Source organism: Danio aesculapii, chromosome 25 (genome assembly GCF_903798145.1).
Source record: "Danio aesculapii chromosome 25, fDanAes4.1, whole genome shotgun sequence".
NCBI lineage: Eukaryota > Metazoa > Chordata > Actinopteri > Cypriniformes > Danionidae > Danio > Danio aesculapii.
In genome coordinates, this window is record NC_079459.1 from 20,076,573 (window position 1) to 20,103,796 (window position 27,224).

Genomic DNA, 27,224 nt, shown 5'->3' on the forward strand with positions numbered 1-27,224 from the left:
TGAAATACATCTTCCCGGCGTGACGTAGTTTCCGTTTGCGCTTAAAAAAAGTTTATTTGTATCAGTTGTTTGCCAGAATGTTGCAATATTTCCACAAGCCCCTGATCTAGAGTGGTCCAGAAAGCCCTGTCTGCTACACAAGCTCGTTTCGCTCGTGTTAAACTGAGGCGCAACAGTAAGCATGTTCGAGTTTTCGGTTCTTGTTTTAATATGCATCTTTCTCGTCCTTTTCCTCATTCGTATCCAGAGGCCGAAGAATTTTCCTCCTGGACCTCCTCCTGTTCCTATATTTGGAAATCTGCTTCAGATCAACCTGGCTGATCCTTTAAAGGAATTTGAAAGGGTATGGCTTACTACTACTCATTTTAAGTTCTAACTTGTTTTTTTTTTTGTGAAATAATTTTTTTGTTTTGCTTCTAGCTTGCAGAAAAATATGGAAACATTTTCAGCCTGTACACTGGATCGAGGCCAGCAGTTTTTTTGAATAATTTTGAAGTTATCAAGGAAGCTCTGGTTACCAAAGCTCAAGACTTCTCAGGACGACCTCAAGAATTAATGATCAGTCATCTCACGGGGAATAAAGGTATGACTTCTAAATATAGCACATTTTACAACACAACATTGCCCAAAGTGCTGAACACAATTAATACTAATTAAAGTAATTCCTACATCACATAAATGACAATTAAAACAGAAGGCAAACCCCTCAATATTAAAAAGGCTCAAACGCTAAATAACAAAGATGCAGTTTCAGAAGCTTTTTAAAAACTGATCAAGTTGGAGTGTGTCTAATGTGGGGCGATAACAGCAAAAGCCTGATCACCACTTTGCTTACACCATGACCTTGGTACAGAAAGAATAAACTAATCAGAAGACCTTAGTGACCTACCAGGATTATATACATGTAGGAGAACAAGGTGGTGCTGGCAAGGGATGATAACCGATTTCAAGGTTTACCGCAGTTTGGGAAAAGTCGAGGTTTTAATATGCTAAAATGTTCTGTTATACCGTTCCAAAGGGACATGCATTTTTTATTTGTTGTAAAGAAATCTGTGTTTTTGAAACTAATGAAGAGAGCAGAAATCAATGACTTATTTTAACTATTTAGTCTGACATGTTTACTGTTCCAAAATATTGTAAATGTCTCTTTAAAAAAAATGTATTGTTCAATGGGCAAAAGTTTTTTTTTTATTTTTTATTTTTTCCAAGACATTTAAAAATAACTTATTTTAAAGCAGTAATCACAATAACATGAAACCGTGGTATTTTTATTCAAGGTTACCGGCCCATGCCTAGGTGGTGCCAGACCATTTAAGGATTTATAAACACAAATTTATAATTTAAAATCAATCTGTGACCTAACAGCCAGCCAGCCCAGAGAGGAAAGCACTCATGCTTGTCAGTCCCTGTCAGAAGTCTTGCATCCGCATTTTGGACTAATTGCAAACTTTTCAGGGCATTTTGACTAATACCCACATACAAAGAGTTGCAATAGTCAAGTCTCCCCAAAATAAAAGTATGAATCACCTTCTCAAGGTCATTAAAGTAGTGCTGGATCTTATAGATGGCTTCATCATTTTCTGAAGGTGTTGTGTTGGCTGACTATGGACCTCTTTGGAAGGACCATCGACGCTTTGCTCTCATGACCCTGAGGAATTTTGGTCTGGGGAAGCAGTCCATGGAGGAGAGAATTATGGGGGAAATTTCACACATTGTTGATTTCCTTGACAAGAACACAGGTATTCATATGTGATTTTTCTCTTTCTTTCAGATTTTGGCAAGTATTTTAAAAATTATTATTATTTACATTTGTACAGGGAAAACGGTGGATCCTCAGATTATGTTCCACAATATTGCATCAAATGTTATAAACCTGGTTCTGTTCGGAAGCCGTTTTGATCACAACAATGAATTTCTTCGGGGCTACATTCAGCGCATTGCTGAGAATTTAAGGATCCTCATTGGACCCTGGAACATGGTAAGATCTCAGATCAGGGGTCTGTTCTTCGTACATGAATTACTCAATTAGCTGGATTTGGTTATTGACGATTTGACACAATCCAGGATCGTTTTGTTCTTCAAATCTCATCTGACTTGTTGTCATGGCAACAGTTCTGGTAGCTCAAACCTGCTCGGGAGCAGGCTCATTTCATATAAACAGGATTAGATCAGGTCAGTTCAAGCAAATATATATATATAAATAATAAGTAAAATAAGTAAAAAAAATATGTTTTAATAAAACTTATGCAATCTGCAGTCTGAAATAAAAGTACAAAGACTGCCACCTGGTGGTTCAAAGAGAAAATTTATTGATAGGAACTTTTTAGATACAAACGTGTACAATCGCTTTAGTACAATTTGTGTATGATAATAGACATGCGCAACACGCAATTGTTTTTTTTTTTTTTTTTTTTTTAAAGGAATAAAACATTTATGCAGTCATGAACATGTTTTGACAGTTAATTTGATGGTGATTTGATGCTTCACAAAAATTGCAGACACCTTTTAACAATATCTAAATGCTTTTGTGATGCAAAATTAATTTAAACATCTAATTCTTTATACCGATTAAGAAACTGGCCACTAGCATACAACTATCGCTACTATAATAAAGAAAATTCGCTCTAACTGTTAAACTAAATCTCAGATCAATTCATCCAGACATTTTAATCTGATTCACAAACTTGTTTGAAGCACTAAAATAGCCAGAGATCAATTATCAAGATTAACAGATCCAGGATCTGCCAAATCATTTTAGATCACTTAAGCGAGGTATGAAGAACGGACCCCAGAACAGCTTGGCTCTGTTTTAATTTGCATACCTGCTCACTGCGCAGTGTACTGTACCGTGCATACTGGCTACTACATTTTTAAGAGTAGCGTGTAAGGCAGTATATACGATGCAGTTTTTTTATTTTATTTTATTTTTTTATAAAGAGTAATGCGCTATAATGTTTTACTTGACCAGCACTGGATGCTTGAATTGTTACCTTGTGGTTATATTATGTAGAATGCATTATAACTGTATGTCGTAAGCAGGGGTGGACTTAACCAATAAGCAAGGTAAGCAGCTGCTTAGGGCCCTGGGAAATTAGGGGGCTCCAAACAATGCCAAGAAGCCTATATTAATCATATAGCTCTTTTATTAATTTTCTGTCATATGTTGTAAAATCTGTGTGAATGTTTCCCAGTGATGGGTTGCGGCTGGAAGGGCATCCGCTGCGTAAAACATATGCTGGATAATTTGCGTGTTCATTCTTCTGTGGCGACCCCAGATTGATAAGGGGATTTATTAATCTGCCGAATGAATGAATGAAGGAATGAATGAATGTTGTAAAATCTGTCTATAACCATGAAGATTGTAACATTATTATTACTACTTTTTAAAACCTGGGGCCCCTATGAATAGTGGAATGATCCTTTCGTACTGCACATGCAAATATTAAAATCTAATTACAAATATGGCTATTTAACTGTACATATAGTTCGTTTCTGAAGTTTTTTTTTTTTTTTTTTTTTATTGTATTTAATTTTACAATAAAAACATTAAGGTTCCACTTAAAATATATTTTTAACATGCAGTTTATTTACAAAGAAACAACCAAAAAAATGTCTATAGAGAAGGAGAGTTTTAATGCTAGGTCCCCATAACTGAAATTGCTTGGGGCCCCCAAATTACAAATTATTTTGTGGTAGCATCATTCAAATGCCGTAGGTCATTCGGGTATCCCATGCATACAAAAAATTTGCATACTATGCACAGCAAATATACTGGGTACTGAAGAAATGCTAAGAGTAGTATGATAGTATGATATTTCGAACAGAGCCCTTGTAATATCACTTAATGACTGCAGTTTTCTCGCTATTTCGTCCCTTTTTGTTGGGTGCTGTAAAGTGCATTTAAAATAACTTGAGATTTTATGTTCTTTTATAACAGATATACGACACATTTCCTGTATTGAGAATCCTGCCCCTGCCTTTTAAAAAAGCATTTGATAATGTAAAAATAATAAAAAGTATGAATCGAAAGCTGATTGACGAACACAAGAGCACAAGAGTCCCAGGAGAGCCGAGAGACTTCATCGACTGCTATCTGGATGAGCTTGATAAGGTGCAACTTTCTGCTGACATGCACATCTCTGAGAATAGATTGAAAATCTCTAAATGTTATGTGTACAACCCCTTGAGACTCAGATTGATGATATTTTACATTCTCCAGGTAAAAAATGATGTTTCCACTTTTTCTGAAGACCAGCTGATCATGAACATTATGGATATGAGCTTTGCAGGGACCGACACCACTTCTAACACCCTCCTCGCTGCTTTCCTCTACCTCATGAACCACCCAGAGGTGCAAGGTTTGAGCGCACATTAAATTTCTCTTCATTTAAACCATTTTTAATTTTATGTGACACATGTTAAGTTTAAAATTTCAGAAGTATGTTGTTATCTCAAAAGGAGCTTAAACAGTCAGACACAGTCTCGTTTTCTTACCAGTAAAATGCCAGCAAGAGATTGATGATGTTCTGGAGGGTAAAGATCTGGCGTCGTATGAAGACAGACACAATATGCCGTACACACTGGCTGTGATTCATGAGGTTCAGCGCGTCGCTAACATTGTACCACTAAGTGTCTTGCACTGCACCACAAGAGACACCGAGCTAATGGGATACAACATCCCAAAGGTGAGAAACCTCTAAGAGACTCAGACTGTTATACTTCAAAACAAATTTAAACCTTTTTTTTTTTTTTTTTAGGGAACTGTAATCATTCCCAACCTCACTATCGTCCTAAAAGAAGAAGGTCAGTGGAAGTTTCCTCATGAGTTCAACCCAGCAAACTTCCTGAATGAGCAGGGCCAGTTTGAGAAGCCTGAAGCCTTCATACCCTTCTCCGCAGGTAACAGGTTCTAGCACAGCACTCAAATCTTATTCATGGTCGTGAAAAATCTTACCCAATTCATCTGTACCACGTCTTTGGACTTATGAGGGAAATCGGCGCACCTGGAGGAAACACACACGAACACGGGGAGAACATGCAACCTCCACAGAGAAATGCCAACAGGCCCAGCCGGGGCTAGCAGAGTTTATTATTATTATTATTATTAATAATAATAATAATAATAATAATAATAATAATAATAATAATAATAAGAAGAAGAAGAAGAAGAAGAAGAACAATTTCATCATTATTAATATGTTAAATATGTAACCTACTGAAATCGTTGGCTTTTAGTTTCACTTTAATGTGCTGATTCTCTCTCAGCAGAAAACAATTTGGTTACATATAAATGAGTCAAGCTGAAATATACGGTTTACAAAATAATGCCAAATCCTCCATTTTCATGTATCCTTACATTCTCGTTAATGGTGATATCTGGAGTGATGGCGCCGTCTAGTGGCATTGATGAATATTTTCCTGAAAGTCTTGGAATTTTAAATTATTAGTAAAATGTGAATGAACCCTGCCTATTGCAAATGTTAGGATGTTTTTAGTTTATCATGCTTCCCTACAACTGTAAGTCGTACCAATTTAAGTTTATAGATGGGATGGTTTTTTTCATTCTTTAATGTCGCAAAGGCTCACCCCAATCACCCTGACTGTAGCTCCACAATGATCAAAAGCACAATCACTCGTAACAATGTGGAATGCGCCAATCTTGCTAAATTCAGGCATTTTGCATTTCCTAGTAATTTTGATAAGGGGATGGAAAAATCAGCCACTGGGAGGCATTGTTGCACTTTATAAGTGCTTTAAGGTGACATTGGATGCCCATTTACACAAGTTGATATGATTCTTTAAGGCAGGGTTACTCAACCCTGTTCTTGGGCCCAGTTTTTCAAAAGTAATCCAGTGGGATTTTGAATCCCTGATTGGATCAAATCTTGGAAATTGGTGTTTCAAAAGTAACAGGAATTTTTAATTAAGATCACACCATGTAATCCAATCTTACATATGATTTGGATCAAACCTGCCCTTTGGGTTATTCAAAACTCCAACTGGGATCTATTTGATTCAGAAAAAAACAGGATTATCCTGATCCCATCAGAAGGGTGGATTCAGTTATGATTTAATTTATTTATTTTTTTTTAAACAGCAGAACAATATCACAGCAGTATTGTTTGTGGCCACTGGTATTTCGCCCACCTGTTGTTCTTTGCTAAGCCAGTAGGCTAAATGGTTCCATTTTAAGCTCTCCTAAATTTGGTATTTGGATCACCGTAATCCAACCCAATGTTCCTTTAAAAAACAATCATAAAAGTAAGATAGATCAGTTAATCCTGGATAGCAAAACATGGGATTTCCAAATCTAGACCAGCAATAGTCTTGCTTTGGTTAAATGAGTGGTAGTGTAAATAAACACACTTTTTAAGTGTTTTGAATTAAAAACACCTCAGACCGCAGTGGAGACTCTTATATCTTTAAATTCTATAATAAGCTGCTGCTCGACCACCCTTTAGAGGCTGAATGAATGCGGCTATGTTTTATTCTACCAATCCACTTCTGAAGAGCTAAAGGCACTGCTCTCAACCAAGGCTTGAGCCTCTGTTGAGTTTTGTCCTAATCACCTGATCAATTAAGGGCCATTTGAAGCTCTTTTTGACAGTGTTAGATTGTGCCCGGCTGTCTCAAGTGTATAATTATCGTCTATAATTGCTTGACATTGCAGCCCACCATTATCGATGTAAAATGCATTCAAACAAACATGTATACATGGTTACTTTTTTCATCCCTGATTTCAGTGATTGTAGCATGCTGAATTCATCCTGCATTCACTGTGTTTTCTCCAGGTCCTCGTGTGTGTCTTGGTGAAGGACTGGCCCGTATGGAGCTTTTCTTGGTTTTTGTTGCTCTACTGCGGCGTTTTCAGTTTGTTTGGCCTGAAGATGCTGGGAAACCAGATTACACCCCTGTATTCGGGCTCACCATGACATCCAAACCCTACAGAATGCACATCAGGCAGAGAGACACAGTTAAACAGTGAATCTTGATGCTGGGTATAAAGTTTCAGAAAATGAATAACAGTCAGGTTATAGTAGGTAAAAAATTCAATTCCCTTTCTTCAGATGCTATTTCAAACAAGATGTTAGTCTTATAATGTTGATATACTATGAATCTTTTTCATAAACTTTTGATATTCTGTCATTTCTACGAACACAATAAAGGTCTAATCAGTCTGGGATTTCTCTGATGCATTTCTAAAATCATCCCAGTTTTGTGAAATCATTTCTTTGCTCAGCTCTGATGTTCACTTTAAAGAGAACATCTGAAGAGAAACATCTCAAATCAAATAACTACAATTAAAAGACCTTTCATTATAAGTGAAATATCTTCTCTTAACAGTCACGATGCTGAATTTCTTCCACCGAGAAGTAGACTTAAACACCCATACAGGAAATAAATGTACTTAATAATTTAAGGTATTCTTTAAGGTTGTTGTTTAACATTTAAACATTTGTGACCGACAGCTAGACCCAAACACTCAAAAATAGCATGTCTAAAAGGTGCATTGATCAGAGTATAACAAAATCTGTTACGCAAATTTGATGTTGAAAAATGTCTATAGGGTTAAGAGAATTAGTATATTAGACATTCATTTAAACAGACATTAACAGTTCACAGTGGTTTCCAAAGTGGGAGGTCTTTTGGTGTTTCCAAAAATATCATATATTATTAAACTATTAGAATTACCAAAATTAAGATATTACCATATTTTATCCATAAACTGCAGAAGATAAAAATAGTATTCGATGGATACATAAACAACAACATGAGAGTAAAAAGCCATCAGCCTTTCAATTATTTTACCATTGGATTGTGCCCCCTGGGGTTATTTTGCTAGATTAATGACACAGTAATAGTGTTAGTTGCAGCAGATTGATTTTACAGCACAACGTTAAACTTTGACACCTTTATGGCACTCACGTCCATTTAAAACCATTGTGTGCAATGTTTGTATGTTTATAACCACTTCTGAGGTTAGTGGGGGTTGCGAGTCACTGCAATTGTTATTTTGGGGGTTGTAAGCTGAAAAGTTTGGGAACCCCTCATTTAGAATGATCGTACAACAGACCTTTTTAAAAGTACTCCACAGATATTTTCCAGACCAAATGCTCTTCAGAAGTATGTTAAAGGTGGTTAAATCTTATGAAACACTGGATTTGTACTGGCAGCTATATAATTGAGGATATCATTAGTTAGAGATATAGTGACTGTCAGGAATTTATTTCTAATGTTTCTCTATGGAATCATTGTAACCATTGTAACCATTAGTATAATAAGCCTATAAAGCTTGCCAGTTTGACTACACAATACTTTTCCATTTTTTTGCATGCGTACTGTGGTAAAATGACAGTAAGTATATAAGACTTATTTTGCCTTTTACTATGACAGGACAGATATTTACAAGAAATGAAGTTAAAGAGAAGGAGAATAAAGTGGAGATTCAAACTAGGCTACATTTTGCTACCTAGTGCTAACTTTTACAAAATATTTTTTAATTATAAACATATTTTATACTTACTAAAAGTTCACAGTTACCATGGTCTCAAAATTTTCCTTTGCAATATTCAATATCAAAGCTAATTTTCAACTGTTTGTGCTAAAAACATAGACCAAACACGGTAATGTTGAACTTAAGCTAAGCATTCATATGAATGGTCAATTTTTATTTTTATATATATATATATATATATATATATATATATATATATATATGCGAGATGTTCTTGTTCTGCGGTTTGATCCACATAATTGAGAACCAGATTAGTGAGTCAGTGTTATTTCACATCTTCATTCTCAGTGAGAGTGATCAGATCAGTTGATGAGCAAAGGATACTGCCATTTCTCCCTGACCTTATCAGATGATCGGCTTAAACAAAGAATAAATCAGTTTCTGAGATTACAGTATCACTTTAACCCCCTCTCTAGCTTTTTTGAAGGCATTTTAGGCATTTTGAAGAAATCCATCTATACAAAACCGAAATTCAAATTTTAAGCTGAGATCCTGTTGTAGCATTGATCATTACTATACTTGTGAATGGATCTGGACTCATCATGGTCTCTCTTTGTTTCAGTTATTGCAGATGATAAATATTTGTTTTATTTTGGCCAATGGCCAAAACCTTTGGAGTTGAGTTTCAGATTGGTGATGGGCAGAGAACACAAAGGCCAATCCAAAGTCCTGTTTTACCTGTTTTTCTTTGTAAAAAGCCTTCCCATCATCAAGATATCTCACCAATCACTTTATCAGATGGTGGATGTAGCCATTAGAGAATGTAGCAACATCTTAGACAAAGGCGTTTCTATAAAAAGGTCCAGGAAGACCCGTCTACTACGCATGCTTGCTTGTTTCGGGACCGCAGTTGGACATCAGCAAGCATGTTGGGTTCTTCTCTTCTGGTTATAATATGCATCTTGCTCATCTTCTTCCTCATAAGGGTCAAGAGGCCAAATAATTTTCCTCCAGGACCTCCTCCTATTCCTATATTTGGAAATCTGCTTCAGATCAACCTGGCAAATCCTTTAAAGGATTTTGAAAGAGTATGGTTTACTATTACTCATCTTGAGTTAAAACCATTCTTCTTTTCCCTACAATAACTTTCCACTTTTCTTTTAAGTTTGCAGAGAAATATGGGAACATTTTCAGCTTTTATACCGGATCGAGGCCAGCAGTTCTTCTGAACAGTTTTGCAGTTATTAAGGACGCTCTGGTTACCAAAGCTCAAGACTTTTCAGGACGACCTCAAGACTTCATGATCAGTCATGCTACAGAGAATAAAGGTAAAAGCCATTAAAAGCTGTCCCAGATGTTAAAGCTGCCTAAAAATTGTAATCTAGGGAGTGTGTTTTGCTTTTAGACAACAGTTCACTAAACATGTTTTTGAGAGACATTTAATGAAAAAGTTCCAAGCAAGATCAGTAATAACTGTGCTTTCTGAATCAGTTTTGAACTAGTTATACACTGAAGCCAAGTCAGAGATGGTGTTGCCATAGAAAACACGTCTTACAAAAGTAAACCCTTAACTAATAAGTGACAAATATGTTCAATGTTACTCAAATGGGTTACCGACGCTGTTATTCTACTTTGAGTGTGTGAGCTGTGATTCCACTTTACCTGTCTTCAGTAAATCAACTGTCAACCCAAAACTAGCTTGATTTAACATGCACTGTAAAAAATACTGGGTTTCACACAATCGATTTGTGTTGAGACATCATGAAGGAATTTAGTTAACGTATTAGTTTTTACAAATTTAAGTAGATTGAACATAAAACATTTAAGTTGTCCCAAAAAACTCAAGAATTGTGTTTCAGCTCATTTTAAATATGTTTTTTTTTAGCAATTGGCAAATATCACAGATTGATTACTGTAACTCTCTCTTATCTGGCATCCCTGATAGGCAACTTCATAGACCACACTTAATTCAGAATTCAGCAGTTAGAATGGTTACCTGCTGGTGTATACAATGCAAAATCCACCTCTTAACATACAAAGCTTTTCATAACTTGGCACCTCACTATCTTTCTGATCTTCTTCATTTGTACACTCCTTCGCGCTCACTGTGATCCTCTTCTGCTGAATTGTTATCTGTTCCAAACTTTAAGGTGAAGTCATTTGGTGGCAGGGCTTTTAGTTGTACAGCCCCATAGTTATGGAACTCCCTGCCTTTGCACATTCGCCAGGTGGACTCTGTTTCCAATTTTAAATCTCAGATAAAAACTTTTTTGTTTAGAATAGCTTTTAATGATTTGCTGGTTTAATATTATTTCGATTGGTATTTTTTACCGCATGTATTTTTATGATGGGCTTGCGATTAGATATGCTGTAAGGTGTCCTGGAGTGCTTTTGAAAGGCGCCTATAAATAAAAGGTAATATTATTATCATTTTTTGAGTGCATAACTAAGCCAAAATTTGTTAAATCTACACCATAGTGGAGATCAAATCCTGAGCAATTAATTGAAGAAGGTTGCTGGTAAAAGAGATACAGCTCAAGGCACGTCTATACCATGAAATAATTTTCTGAAGCCTAATTTCCCACAAACTGCATTTCAAAATAAATAAATACAAAAAATGAAATAGTTTGATTCATTAAAATAAAATAAACCAGTTGAGGAAAAGTGTGAGCATGACCATCCTGTGATTATTATTATTTTTATTCAAGTGTAACCAATAGAAAAGAACAGAAATGAAAAAGTACAGTTCATTTTCCAATCTTTAAAGGAAGAAAACACAATTGAACCCTCTTTTCACTCCAATTTTAATGATGTAACCTTCATTTTAAAGAGGCATTGAAAATGTCCTCATAACTAATCAACAGTTTTTCTGGAAACAGACAAGCTGAATAACAAAAGAGTTAGATCTCCCATATCAGCGCTATTGCAAATCTGCAGTGTGGCTTATTCAATTTGTACATCATACATTGACTATTAAATTTGCAAAAAACAGATTATAAGCTGTTAGAAAATTAATCTACGGACAATTCTCATTAATGGCTTCATCGTTTTTAAGGTATTGTGTTGGCTGACTATGGACCCGTTTTAAAGGACCATCGACGCTTTGCTCTCATGACCCTGAGGAATTTTGGTCTGGGGAAGCACTCCATGGAGGAGAGAATCCTGGGGGAAATTTCACACATTCTTGATTACCTTGATTACCCCACAAATTTGTAAACAAATGGCCCGTTTCCACTGAGTGGTATGTTATGGTACGGTACGGGTCACCTTTATCAGGCTTGTGTTTCCACTGCCAAAAGGGAACCAGTGGGTGTGGTGTACGACAGAAAATTTCAGTCAACCTCCTTCTTGCTTGAGGAAATGTCAAAGTAAAGCTGTACAGATCGTTCACATATCATATGAGAAGCACTTCTCACAAAACAGATGCTTTATACACATACATACTTGTGTATAAATGTTCATTACTAACCTCTCTTTGAAGAGGATTTGACCATAACTGCAGATCAATGATAGGGCGAAATGACCTACTGTAATGTCTGCAATTATATAAAATAAATAAATAAATGCAACATGTATCAACACATATAGACTTTTACAGTCTCCCATATGTTACCAATTACAGAAGAACTACACACAGCATACATTTAGTCAAAAACAGCACGCAACATATAGCCCACAGTCAGTGCAAACATCTGTATCTTTAATCTTCACCAGCGTGTAACCTCTTGTTAGAAAGTAATTTCATCTTCCGAGTTCATAATGGTCCAAAAAGTGATGATAATTGTTAAACATGGCAGTTTGTTCATGTTTTAGGTTGCTGAAAGATTCATTTGCTCCTTTGTTTTTTCTGGATTCACCTTTGTTTTTTACACAATACTCTCTCATTTGTCTGCTTCTGGAAGGATAGAAACTTAGAAACAAATCTTATGAGAAAGTTGTTGCTATCTTATTTATAATTCCAAATATGTAATGTGATCGTAAGCTTGGCAAACAATTTTGGAGAATTTGATGTTTCCCCATTAAGACAGAATGCTTGAGCATACTGCCCAAGAGGCGTTTTAAAGATGGTCATCGAGTGAAATGACTTGCCTTAAGGGGACTTTGGTAGTGGTATCTGTGCTGAAAAAACTACATTACCCATAATGCTGTAGAAACATTCCACCAATCGGAGAGCTACAATGTGCCAAATGGATCCTTAGCTTTAGGTTTAATAGAAACCTAAATTTTATTTAAAATAAATACTATTTATTCTACTTTAATGAATGTGAAAAGTACAAATTTGTAAATTAGTAAATTTGCATTAACAATAACTTGAGATTTTATGTTCTTTTCTACCAGATATACGACACATTTCCTGTATTGAGAATTCTGCCCCTGCCTTTTAAAAAAGCATTTGATAATGTAAAAATAATAAAAAGTATGAATCAGAAGCTAATTGACGAACACAAGAGCACAAGAGTCCCAGGAGAGCCGAGAGACTTCATCGACTGCTATCTGGATGAGCTTGATAAGGTGCAACTTTCTGAGACATGCACATCTCTGAGAATAAACAAAAAAATCTGAATTTCACATTTATCATTTCTGAAATTGATAAATGCTTGAAATGTACCACCACTTGATATCACAACTGTATAATACTCTACATTCTCCAGGGAAAAAATTGTGTTTCCACCTTTTGTGAAGACAAGCTCCTCATGAACATCATGGATCTGCACTTTGCAGGGACCGACACCATTTCTAACACCCTCCTCACTGCTTTCCTCTACCTCATGAACCACCCAGAGGTGCAAGGTTTGAGCGCACATTAAAAAATTCACTTAATTTAAACTAATTAGAGTTTTTTTTTCGGCATATGTTTTCAGACTTTCAGAAGTGTGTTAGCATGTTAGCAAATCTAGCGCCTCAAATGGAGCTTGAACAGTCAAACACAGTCTTGTTTTCTTACCAGTAAAATGCCAGCAAGAGATTGATGATGTTCTGGAGGGTAAAGATCAGGCGTCGTATGAAGACAGACACAATATGCCGTACACACAGGCTGTGATTCATGAGGTTCAGCGCGTTTCTAACACTGTACCGCTAAGTGTGTTTCACTCCACCACAAGAGACACAGAGCTAATGGGCTACAACATCCCAAAGGTGAGGAAATATTTGAAGTGACTTAAAGACTGTTATACTTCAAAATAAACTGTAATCAACTGTTTCTTGTTTGTCAGGGAACTATAATCATTCCTAACCTTACTAGTGTCCTAAAAGAAGATGGTCAGTGGAAGTTTCCTCATGAGTTCAACCCAGCAAACTTCCTGAATGAACAGGGCCAGTTTGAGAAACCTGAGGCCTTCATACCCTTCTCCGCAGGTAACATTTTAAAGTATTCAAGCACAGCCATGAAACTGTTGTAGTTGCTATCATTTTTATATACACTCACCGGCCACTTTATTAGGTACACCTGTCCTAGTTTAATCAGCCAATCACATAGCAGCATCTCAATGCATTTAGGCATGTAGATATGGCAACTGCAATTCAAACAGAGCATCAGAATGGGGAAGAAAGATGATTTAAGTGACTTCGAACGTGGCATGGTTGCTGGTACCAGACAGGCTGGTCTGAATATTTCAGAAACTGCTGATCTACTGGGATTTTTATGCACAACCATCTCTAGGGTTAACATAGAATGGTCCAAAAAAGAGAAAATACCCAGTGAATGGCAGTTCTGTGGGCGCAAATGCCTTGTTGATGCCAGAGGTCAGAGGAGAATGGCCAGACTGGTTCGAGCTGATAGAAAGGCAGCAGTGACTCAAATAACCACTCCTTACAACCGAGGTATGCAGAAGAGCATCTCTGAAAGCACAACACGTCCAACCTTAAGGCAGATGGGCTACAGCAGCAGAAGACCACACCAGGTGCCACTCCTGTCAGCTAAGAACAGGAAACTGAATCTACAATTCACACAGGCTCACCATAATTGGACAATAGAAGATTGGAAAAATGTTGCCTGGTCTGATGAGTCTCAATTTCTGCTGCGACATTCGGATGGTAGAGTCAGAATTTGGCGTCAACAACATAAAAACATGAATCCATCCTCCCTTGTATCAATGGTTCAGGCTGATGGTGGTGGTGTAATGGTGTGGGGGATATTTTCTTGGCACACTTTGGGCCCATTAGTACTAAATGAGCATTGTGTCAACGCCACAGCCTACCTGAGTATTGTTGCTGACCATGTCCATCCCTTTATGACCACAGTGTACCCATCATCTGATGGCTACTTCCAGCAGGATAACGCACCATGTCATAAAGCGTGAATCATCTTAGACTGGTTACTTGAACATGACAACAAGTTCACTGTACTTAAATGGCCTCCACAGTCACCAGAGCTCAATCCAATAGAGCACCTTTGGGATGTGGTGGAATGGGAGATTCACATCATGAATGTACAGCCGACAAATCTGCAGCAACTGCGTGATGCTATCATGTCAATATGGAGCAAAATCTCTGAGGAATTTTTCCAGTACCTTGTTGAATCCATGCCACGAAGGATTAAGGCAGTTCTGAAGGCAAAAGGGGGTCCAACCTGGTACTAGTAAGATGTACCTAATATAGTGGGCGGTCAGTGTATATTGCCACCAATTTTTATAAATGTTCTAAAAGTTCCCTAGCATTCATAAAAAAATTGATACAAAAAAATTCATCCCTCGCATGAATATTTGTTCATACTATATCGAACTTAGGATCACGGCCATCAGTCGAATCGCCCAATAAGTATCAGAGATTATTTCGGAAACCTACTTTAAGTCATAATTTTGTCACTCATACTCGATAACACCACAGCAGTGCTATTGGCTCTCTAGTAGCTCAACAATTATCAGAAAAGGTGAACTTTTCATCTGCCAATTTGGTGTGGCAAAATATACCAAAAATGCTTAATTCCTAAACTAAACTTCACAAAATCAGCGTCTGGTGTATTTCTTTAGCAAGTGTATTTGCTTTTGAGTGGTTAAATAATTACTGTTATGAGGCCTTTAAGTACTTGAACCCCAGTTGTTTATGCTTGCTACTGTATTTTGTCATTTTTCCTGCATTCAATACAACTTTGTTTTTTTTTTGTTGTTTTTTTTGTTTTTTTACAGGTCTCCGTGTGTGTCTGGGTGAGAGTCTGGCCCGTATGGAGCTCTTCTTGGTTTTTGTCACTTTGCTACGGCGTTTTCAGTTTGTGTGGCCTGAAGATGCTGGAAAACCAGATTACACCCCTGTATTTGGGCTCACTTTTACACCCAAACCCTACAGAATGCACATCAGGCAGAGAGACACGGTTAAACAGTGAATCTTAATGCTGACAGTGCTGCTGCATATAAAGTCTGTTGGCTTTTATCTTTAGAGAAACTTTTCATCAGCAACATTGTAATCTTTCATAATGGATCTATCATGAACTTCAAGATGATGAGTGATGTATCTTTCAAACATACTTTTGTCATTTTGTATTTTCCACACAACACAATAAAGCTCTAATCAATCTAAAACATTTTTGAACCATTTCTAGACAAACATCTTAGTTTGGTGAAATAAATCTTCTCTTTGCACAGCTGATGTTCTTTCTGAAATGCACATCTGAATAAAGCTTTAAAGGCAAAATAAAAAAGAAAAATCTGTCATCGCTAACTATTCACATTTGAATTTTTTTCATGTTGAACACAAAGATATTTTGAAAAATTATATTTAAGTAGAATTCTAGTTTAATTTGCCCATTTCTAATTATTTGAAGTCCCAGCCACCTAATGTCTGTGGTTTGTGCCTTGCTTTATACATTTGTTTTATAGTTTTTGTGAGTAAACTTAAGGTTAAACTTGCAGTGCATCCGGAAAGTATTCATAGCGCTTCACTTTTTCCACTTTTTTTTGTTACAGCCTTATTCTTCAAAATTCTACACACAATACCCCATAATGACAATGTGAAAAAAGATTATTTTTTCAGTGCTGTTTGACATGGAAAAGTGGAAACTTCCTCATGTGTGGAATTCAGCAAATGTCCTGAATAAACAGGGCCAGCTGCAGGAATTCTCTGTTGAAAAGATAACATTGTCTGTTTTTACGTGCATTATTGTTTTGTCATTGTAAATTTAAGTCACACACGATTTGTGTTGCTTTGGCGAGTCTTTTTAAGACACGCGAGTATTGGAATGTCATAAATCTCCTCCATGTACTTGTCCTGCTGAGGATGTGGATCAACCCTGTTGTGTTTCTGCATTTTGCTTCTGATGTTTGCTCAAGTTGATTTGAATATGCTTGTAACTTGTTCTTTTGCTCCAAAAAAATAAGAAAATATACTTTGTCATTTTTATGCTTCTCACTTTATAGGCCTACTTTTATATACTTTAAATTGTATTTACTCAAACTTACTGCAAAATACTGTAATGACATTTACTGTACTACATATGTTGCTATACAGGTATTTTCAGTATTGCATATTTTACTGTAAATATACACTATTTTTTGTTTTCTCATCTGTAAAACATGTCCATACAATAAAAGATTAACTTGTAATTCATGTTTATTTAGCTATTTACTGTAAAACAGTCCAATTGGTAAATTACTGTATTTCCTATGATTGGCCAGGTTTCACATTTATTTATTTACTTTTTTATGGTACTTTGTTTAGCAGCAAATTAAAAATACTGTTTTAATGGCACCAAGAACATATTTCCCACAATGCATTTTTAAAATACAGCCACGTTCTGCATAACTGTTAAAATACAGTAAAATACACTTCATATTAAAGTTAAGTACTGTGTAATTCACAAAAAAATGCTAACAGTGTAGTTTGCTCAAGGTTCTATAGCTAAAGTACAGTTGAAAATGATTTATAAAGCATGTTATGTCCACTTACAAGTGTAAAAAATATACTATCTTAGTTTACTAAAGGTATTCCCTACCATCTTACGTGAAAAATATATTCATAGATCAATATATTTAAAACAAATACATTGTGTTTTTGAACCATAAAGTGTATTACATTGTATATTACAGGATTTCCAGCTAATGAAAACTCTCCAGTATACTCTAGTATTAATGAAATTCATTTATCAATCATTTTCTTTTCGACTTAGTCCCTGTATTAATCTGGGGTCGCCACACCGGAATGAACCGCCAACAATACACACTCACTCACACTCATACACTACAGACAATTTAGCCTTCCCAATTCACCTGTACCGCATGTCTTTGGACTTGTGGGGGAAACCGGAGCATCCGGAGGAAACCCACGCGGACACGGGGAGAACATGCAAACTCCACACAGAAATGCCAACTGACCCAGCTGAGGCTCGAACCAGCGAACTTCTTGCTGTGAGGCGACAGCACTACCTACTGCACCACTGCATCGCCCGTATTAATGAAATGATAAACTATAATAAATACAGTACACTCTGGATTTTACTACAGAACTGTGGTGTATTGTAGTATAATAGGAGTGTAATAGGAAACTACAGTATTAGGTTATTGTGTTACAACAGTAACTATATAATCACAACAACAGATCAATATGTGACGAAAATGATTCCACATCATTTTTTAGTTCTTTTGGGACTTGTTTATTATTAAAAGTTATTTTTGGTTTGACCCCCCCATTCCAACCCTAAAATATATTTCTGTTACCTTGAGGCAACGTTATGCAACTATGGTACAAAATCACAGAGAAAATTCTTCACATATTATATATCAAATATCATGAGACAATGATCAGAGAGAAATAATAATTCACAAATCTTATTCAAATTGTCACAAAATCATTAAGTACACATAACACACACACACACACACACACACAAACACACATATATATATATATATCGGCTGGGTCAGTTGGCGTTTTTGTGTGGAGTTTGCATGTTCTCCCTGCATTCGCATGGGTTTTCTCCGGGTGCTCCGGTTTCCCCCACAGTCCAAAGACATGTGGTACAGGGGAATTGGGTAGGCTAAATTGTCCGTAGTGTATAAGTGTGAATGAGTGTGTATGGATGTTTCCCGGAGATGGGTTTCAGCTGGAAGGGCATCCGCTGTGTAAAACATATGCTGGACATAAGTTGGTGGTTCATTCCGCTGTGGCGACCCCAGATTAATAAAGGGAAAATGAATGAATATATATATATATATATATATATATATATATATATATATATATATATATATATATATATATATATATATATATATAGTGGTTTGATACAGGCCTATAGGTTTTGAAACATGAAGTCATTTAACAAAATTTCATTCTGTGTAAAACTTCAAAAAGCAGTTCCTATCTATTTTGTATGCTGCCTGCAGTATAAACCTTAAATTACTTAAATGATATCAGTGCTGCTATTTGAACTTATGAAGATACTTGATCACTTCTCAAACCTTGATCTCCTCACTGTTACTGCAGTCTATCTTACTGTCCTCACTCTCAGATGGGATGTGCCCAACTCTGGGATCTCTTTACTTCCATAGAACAATTCAAAATGTGTTAAAAAAGTAAAATTAAACTAAAAGTAATGCAATATGTAACCATATGTAGTGTCAGTAAACATATAGTGAAAAGTACCACTTATCGCACAACGTTGTCCTAAGGCAACGAAAAGAACAATTGAATTTCTGAACATGTAAAATATATACATATATTTATATATATAAAACCTGACAAAAGACTTATCTACTTCATAAATACACACACATTTCTGTACAGTACATGTTACTTTAAATGAGGTAATTGAGCAAATAATCTTACCTTCTTCTCACACTATGTGCTCCTGTCACCATGAGTCAGAAAATGAAGTCCCGCCTTCAGACGGTGCTTGAGAGTGACTCCCACACCTTATTGGATGTTTTACTTATGCTTTTTCTAACATTTTAATGATGTTGCAATCATTAAAAAAAAAAATCTGTGCTTAGCATGAGCCTTAAGAAAACTTTCTGTTGCCCAAGGGCAACGCTATGCTGTAGAGTAGAGGTTGAAGTAATTTATAAATATAGTTGTGTCACTACAGCAACTTCATAATCACAACAACAGATAGATTTAAGTACATTAGTATGGTTCAAAAACATGTGGGATGTGCTACAAACAATTAAGGACTCATAGATTGACTCTCTTATCGAAAATATACAGATAGCTGTACGTTGATTTTAAGGTCTACCTTAGTATTAATAAAACATCGTTATATTGAGGATTTTATCGCTTCATTTTGATTAGTTTTTCTGCGGTTCTCTCAGGCAAGCGTAGTAGGGGGCGCCAGTGCACACTTCTGCTGTGTTTTTGCACACACTGAAAGAAGAAGAAGTGAACAGTGCCTCTTATCACATGGAGGCATTATAGGAAAATATATCATTACATTTTTATATTGTACTTTCGTGCGGTGGTCACTATAACAATATAGACTTTAATCACTCACGACGGGGTTGCGTTTTAAAGAAATGGCGACGGAAGCAAAAAGACCAAAGGTATGTTAGATTTTTTTCTCAAATTGTTAGTAGTGACTGTTCACACTTTATTAAAATACACTTGATCTTCAGACACAGATGTTTTAGAGTTAGTGTGTTCATTATAATGTGTACCTTTAGACAGGTGATGAGAAGTGTGTGCTGGAGCCCCTGAACAACTTCTTGCTGTGGTGTGAAAGTGTGCAGCTCACTCTCAGCGATAAGGTAAGTGTGTGTGTGTGTTTATAATTATTGCAAATAAATTAAATACACAAATAATATAATGTGTGCATATTTGATATACATATCATATATATTAACGTTGTATGCATGTATGATGTTATGCATATATAAATGTTATGTTAATGTGGGACGTTATACTTAATATTCATTCAGATTTACATAAAATTATAAAATATTATTTTTAAATAAATATATATTTTTTAGATTTTAAACTGAGTTAAATCAACTCAAATAAATTCATAATAAAAGATTGCTAGTAAAAAGCTATAATAGTCATTTTACTTTTGTTCGCATATTTTGTGTTGTATTAATATTTTTAAAGAGATTTTTATATTTATAGTTTAATATTTCAATGTATATAAAAGTTTTAACAGATATATTAAAGCTTCAATTTATTTTTTGGATTTTATATGTAAGTGTTTAATATTAATCAGGGCCTTTTTAGTATTTATGTAATATTTATTACTATAATATAAATAATAGTATTACTAATATTTATTATTTTGAAATTATTTTCGTGTTTATTTACATTTTTGTTTTATGATTTTAATTCATATAAAAGGTTTACAATTGTATACTTTTTTAATGTAACGTTTATATTTTAAAACTTTAAAATTATTTTCTTTTCTTTTAGTCCTTGAAAGGACAGTTTACCAAAATTTAATTCTTTCATGATTTACTCACCATCCACTTGTTTTAAACATGTTTGAGATGTATTCTTCTGTTGAACACAAAATAATATATTTTGAAGAATGTTGGAAACCGGTTGACACTAGCCATTGACCTCTTTAGTATTTTCTTTTTCTACTATGGGTGTCAATCTACTGGTTTCCAACATTTTTTTAAATTACTTATATTGTGGATTTTAAACATGTTTGGAACAAGTAAATGGTGAGGCAATATTAATCTCTGGGAATGTGAACTCACTTTAAGTACAAAATACTTGATTATACAAACTCTTGTCATTGTGATAAACTTAAGATTCATTTACCACAGAATACTTTCGTTTCTGTAGGTGTACTTAAGTAAAGAGGGTACAGCAGCAGAATATGGTATGCTTGCCAAAGAGGACATTGAAGAGGGACACGTCCTGTTCTCCATTCCCAGAGATGCTCTTCTGCATCAGGGCACTACCAAAGTCAAAAAAGTGCTGGAAGAAGGTATGGAAACTTTCAGATGTATTCAAAATTTACTCTCTGTAGCCTCCATATCTTGAATTCATGTTTGTTTTCTAGGAAAGAAGTGTTTGGAGAGTGCGTCAGGCTGGGTTCCTCTTCTTCTGAGTCTCCTGTATGAGTACACTTCTTCAACATCCCACTGGAAACCATATTTGTCTCTCTGGCCAAATTTTAGGACTCTGGATCAACCCATGTTCTGGTAAGACCTTTAAGATATCCTTCACTGATCCTACGGAGTATTATGGTGATGATGTTTGAGCTTTGACAGTCCAAGGAGGAGAACGATAAACTCCTCTAAAACAGGAATTCAAGCAGCATGCTAAAACAGGTTAGCCATGCGCTAAAAATGTTAGAAACGTGTTAGCAAAACATGTAAATCATGTGAGCCATTTGTTGAACATGCTCAAAACATGTTAATACTAAAATGTTCAATTCTTAGTCGTAATATTTGTGTTTTAACAGGAATTCCAGCAACATGGTGAAATATGTTAGCCATATGCTAAAACATGATAGAAATGTTTTGCTATATCTTAAACATGTAGATATATCTAGGTTTTAACAAAAGGCTAACATGTTTTGACATGTTAAAATATCTGTGCCTTGATTTTCAGATGTTCAAAACAGCATGTTTTAGCACATAGCTAACATGTTTAGCATGTTTCTAGGTTAATTAACATGTTATTAACACATTTCTAGTTCTGGTTTTAGTGCATTGCTTTTAACAAAGTTGCTAGAATTCGTCACATTTTTTGTCTGACCTTGTTGGCTACCAGGTTTTAACAAATGACTGACATGTTTTACCATGTTGTTAGAATTCCTGTGCCTCTGTGCTTAGACCTTTAACAGAAAAAGTCAGAGGAGTGTGATAAATTCTAGCAACTTGTGCAACTAGTGACGCACTAAAACCTATAAGAAATGTGTTAATGAGATGTTAACCTAGAAACATGCTAAACACGTTAGCCATGTGCTAATCATACTAAAAACATGTTGCTACACGTTTATGAAAACGTTCAAATCTTTAAAGCCTGTGTTATGAAGGCTTAAGGATTGGTAAAAACACGTTAATTAACCTAGAAACATACTAAACATGTTAGCCTTGTGCTAATCATACTTCAGACATGTTGCTACGTGTTGCTAAAACAGGTTCAAATCTATAGACTGTGTTATGAAGGCTTGAGGATTGGTAACAACACGTTAATTAACCTAGAAACATATTAAACATGTTAGCCTCATGCTAATCATACTAGAAACGTGTTGTTATATGTTGCTAAAACAGGTTCAAATCTCTATAGAATGTTATAATGGCATGAGGATCGGTAACAACACGTTATTTAACCTAGAAACATACTAAACATTTTAGCCATGTGCTAATCACACTAGAAACGTGTTGCTACATGTTGCTAAAACAGGTTCAAATTTCTATGGACTGTTTTATGAAGGCCTGAGGATTGGTAACAACATGTTAATTAACCTAAAATCATACTAAACATGTTAGCCAGGTGTTAATCATACTAGAAATGTGTTGCTACGTGTTGCTAAAACAGGTTCAAATCTCTATAGACTGTTATGAAAGCATGAGGATTGGTAACAACACATTAATTAACCTAAAAACATACTAAACATGTTAGCCTCATGCTATCATACTACAACCGTGTTGCTACTTGTTGCTTAAACAGGTTCAAATCTCTACAGACTGTTATGAAGGCCTGAGGATTGGTAACAACACGTTAATTAACCTAGAAACATACTAAACATGTTATCCATATGCTAATCATACTACAAACGTGTTGCTACATGTTGCTAAAACAGGTTAAAATCTCTATAGACTGTTTTAAAGGTCTGAGGATTGTTAATAACATGTTAATTAACTTGTGTTTTGAAGGTCTGAAAATGAGCGTGATAAACTCTTGAAAGGCACAGGAATCCCTGAGTCAGTCATCACTGACCTGAGAAAACTCCAGGATGAGTACAATAGCGTGGTCCTCCCCTTCATCAAGTCCCATCCTGACCTGTGGGACCCTGAGAAGCACAACCTGGAGCTCTACAAGAGCCTCGTTGCATTTGTCATGGCCTATAGGTGAGGAATCTTATAAATGCTAATTAGCAGCAGCAGAACAAGCTTGAATATAAATATTAGCTGCATCATGTTTGCTAACATTTTCTCATCTCAGTTTCCAAGAGCCTGTAGAAGATGATGATGAAGATGAAGATGATGACGAAAAAGAGCCAAACCTACCAATGATGGTGCCAATGGCCGACATGCTGAATCACATTTCCAAGCACAATGCCAATCTGGAATACACTCCTGTATTATTATCATCTATCTTTATTTTTGTTTATTGTGGTGGATGCTTCGATCTCTCACAGCTCATGTTTTTAGGAGTGTTTGAAGATGGTGTCGATACGGCGTATTAGGAAGGGTGAGGAGGTGTTCAACACATACGGGCAAATGGCAAACTGGCAGCTCCTCCACATGTATGGATTTGCGGAGCCATTTCCTAATAATATCAACGATACGGCAGATATTAAGATGGCCACTGTGTACAAAGCTGCAGCGCAAGGTGATGCTTTCAAATGTTTATTAAAGTTGTTTAGAACACAGAATGAAGCTTCTTATACGTTTTTTTATTACAATTGCAGTGGCAGGAAGTGAAGCAGATCAGCAGCTCTTAGAGGACAAATGGAAGATGTTGTGTGAAATGGAGGTTGTCGGAGAGAAAGGAGTCTTTATATTTGGCCAGTCTGGATCTTTAACTTATCATGAGCTCTACACCACAATAAAGGTAAACATTTCATTCATTTTTTTTCAAAATAATTTATCACTTCGATACATCATATTCAAGACATATTGAATAATCATATTTAAAGTTGTCAAGACAGACAGCGATGACATTTATACGGTTGTGCAATCTTTTTGGGAAGAGGTCTACCATGGCACACATTCTGTCAGGGTGTAAAAAAGCACTTGCCCAAGGTAGATACAGGTGGCGTCATGAAAAGTTGCTCATGACACTCGCTAACACCCTGGAGCAAGAGAGATGCAAGAAACACCAACCACACGGGAGAGCAATACATCAATCAAGTTTGTAAGAGCGGGTCAAAAGTAACCAACCACAGTAACAACAAGAACTTATCTGACCTGAGGGAAAGACTGCTGCAATTCCCCCCGGTTTTCCAGACAACCCTGAGGCCTGATGCAGTACTGTGGTCTGAAGAGGCAAAGAAGATCACTCTCATCAAACTTACTGTCCCATGGGAAGAGGGTTGTGAGCAAGCGTTTGAGAGGAAGAGCGCCAAATACCAGAACCTCTTGCGTGACTGAAGGGGGAAAGGTTGGCAAGCATGGCTCTTCCCAGTTGAGGTCGGCTGTAGAGGATTCCCCGCCCAGTCAGTATGGAGGATGCTTACAGCCATTGGGGTGATGGGGAGGGAGAGAAAGATAACTGTTCGCAGGATGGGGAAGGCAGCAGAGAGAGCTTCTTGCTGGATATGGAGCAGAGAGAGGAGTTTAGCTGGAAGCGAAGGGGGAGTTGATGGGGAGTGATTTGGCCACCACTGCTGAACCACCAATATTGAGGGTGTTTTGGTTTAGGGTTGAAACGCCCAATGATCGTTGGATATCACCTGATGACATAAACTCTTCCTGGCTAAGGATACATTCACCAAAGTTGAATGAAGGAGAAGCATCTTTGGGTGCAATTGTAATTAGGTTACAAGAGAACTTTTGAACTTTAAATAGGTTCATACTATCAATAAATCAATTTTTTGGCCAACAAATCAAATCTGCATCCATAAAACAACCAAACAACAACAAAAAAACCTTGTGCTTAATATAAACTAAAATGCTAATCTTTTTATAGCTTACCATAGCATCAGAATACAATGGACATGTTTTCAACTCCACACTAGGCATGGGCCAGTATAAGATTCTGACGGTATGATAACCTTGGATAAAAATATCACGTTATTGTGTTTTACTGCTGTAAAATATGTTCTTTTTAAATGTCTGGGTAAAAAACAACTACTTTTTTTCCCCTTCGAAAACAATATATTCTATTTTTTGCAAGATTTATAATAGTTTGGAACAGTAAACATGTCAGGCTAAATAATTCAAAAGATTATGGTATAGTATAGTATAGTGAACGCATTGTCTCGTTCAAGAAACCAGCCTGAGATGATTCACGCTTTATGACATGGTGCGATATCCTGCTGAAAGTAGCCATCAGAAGATGAGTACACTGTGGTCATAACGGGATGGACATGGTCAGCAATAATACTCAGGTAAGCTGTGGCATTAACCCAATGCTCAATTGGTACTAATGGGCCCAATGTTTGACAAGAAATTAACCCCCACACCATTACATCACTACCACTTGCCTAAACCTTTTTACAAGGCAGGATGGATCCATGTTTTCATGTTGTTGATGCCAAATTCTGACTCTACCATCCGAATGTCGCAGCAGAAATTGAGACTCATCAGACCAGGCAACGTTTTTTCAATCTTTTATAGTCTATTTTTGGTGAGCCTGTGTGAATTGTAGCCTCAGTTTTCTGTTCTTAGCCGGTGTGGTCTTCTGCTGATGTAGCCCGTCCGCCTCAAGGTTTGACGTGTTGTGATTTCAGAGATGCTCTTCTGCATACCTCAGTTGTAACGAGTGGGTATTTGAGTTTCTGTTGCCTTTTTATCAACTCGAACCAGTCTGGCTGTTTTCCTCTGCCATCAACAAGGCATTTGCACCCACAGAACTGCCGCTCACTAGATATTTTCTCTTTTTCAGAACATTCTGTAAACCCTAGAGATGGTTGTGCGTGAAAATCCCAGTAAATCAGCAGTTTCTGAAATATACAGACCAGCCCATCTGGCACCAACAACCATGCCACGTTCAAAGTCATTTAAATCACCTTTCTCCCCCCTTTCTGTTGCTTAGTTAAACTGCAGCAGATCGTCTTGACCATGTCTGCATGCCTAAATACATTGAGATGCTGCCATGTGATTGGCTGATTAGAAATTTGCGTTAACAAGCAATTGGACAGGTGTATCTAATAAAGTAGCCAGTGAGTGTATGTTATGATAACATGATAAATATAATTCGATTGCAAAATTGTAATGCTACATTTGTGGTCTAGGTCCTGTGTATGTCTTCACAAATATTTGAGGACTTTCGTGAAAACGAAGGCTGGGAGGAAGATGATGAGGACGACGATAATAAAATGGAGCAGGATCTGAGTTTTGAAGGATTGGCTGGTTTGTCCGAGGGGTGGAAACGTCTCCTGTATGCAGCAGCTACTATGACGTTGGACTCTTATAATGAGGATGTCGAGACAGACAGGAGGCTGATGGAGGATCAGAGAGCTCTGGCTGAACTCAGCAGTAGAGAGAGGAGAGCTCTGTATGTGCGCCTCGGTCAGAAGAACATCCTGCAGCGAATTCAGCAGCTCACCAAACCTGCATCTTAAAGCATGCTTTCCACAAACATTCTTATACAGACAGTGCTGAAACTGCATTCTGGGAAACATTGTGTTGAAGAAGCATTTCTGTAACAATTGCAAATGTTGAATGATTCTGAGCTTTTGTGAAACATATTTAGGTCACAAATTCTGGTCACTTTAAAAAGTCCATTTACATATACATCTCTCAGGCGTTTATCAAAAATGCATCTATATTTTGTGGTAAATAAGGGTGTTCACACTTGGCAGATTTGGATTGATTAAAATGAAGTTTATAAATTAATTGCGAGACGATCACGTGCTTATGATTGACCACAGCCGGTCCCGCATGAGCTAATACATGATTCTCCAATCAGATGATTCCTTAGTGACTATAAATAACCAGTCTTAATAAAGAAACCCCCATTCCTCCAATTCTCCTCAATTAGGCGGCCCAGTGGTTAGCACTGTTGGCCC

General features: G+C 36.4%; 3 protein-coding genes across 3 annotated transcripts; all 3 read left to right on the forward strand.

Annotated features, from left to right (window-relative positions):
* The first annotated feature begins 56 nt into the window (after positions 1–56).
* Positions 57–8,263, forward strand: LOC130219167 (cytochrome P450 2F2-like). Its single transcript, XM_056451472.1, has 9 exons — positions 57–343; positions 421–583; positions 1,587–1,739; positions 1,818–1,978; positions 3,938–4,111; positions 4,220–4,358; positions 4,498–4,685; positions 4,758–4,899; positions 6,792–8,263. Exons 1-9 carry the CDS (start codon positions 182–184, stop codon positions 6,983–6,985), a joined length of 1,476 nt encoding a protein of 491 aa, XP_056307447.1. The 5' UTR covers positions 57–181; the 3' UTR covers positions 6,986–8,263.
* A 502-nt stretch (positions 8,264–8,765) lies between these two features.
* On the forward strand, positions 8,766–16,839 carry LOC130219032 (cytochrome P450 2D3-like). The gene is made up of 8 exons (XM_056451303.1): positions 8,766–9,543; positions 9,621–9,783; positions 11,511–11,667; positions 12,748–12,967; positions 13,108–13,246; positions 13,404–13,591; positions 13,669–13,810; positions 15,580–16,839. Exons 1-8 carry the CDS (start codon positions 9,382–9,384, stop codon positions 15,771–15,773), a joined length of 1,365 nt encoding a protein of 454 aa, XP_056307278.1. The 5' UTR covers positions 8,766–9,381; the 3' UTR covers positions 15,774–16,839.
* Positions 16,840–19,756: 2,917 nt separating this feature from the next.
* Positions 19,757–27,051, forward strand: setd6 (SET domain containing 6, protein lysine methyltransferase). Its single transcript, XM_056451899.1, has 9 exons — positions 19,757–19,920; positions 20,041–20,124; positions 21,158–21,302; positions 21,378–21,519; positions 23,203–23,397; positions 23,492–23,627; positions 23,701–23,881; positions 23,961–24,103; positions 26,448–27,051. Exons 1-9 carry the CDS (start codon positions 19,894–19,896, stop codon positions 26,775–26,777), a joined length of 1,383 nt encoding a protein of 460 aa, XP_056307874.1. The 5' UTR covers positions 19,757–19,893; the 3' UTR covers positions 26,778–27,051.
* Positions 27,052–27,224: the final 173 nt, after the last annotated feature.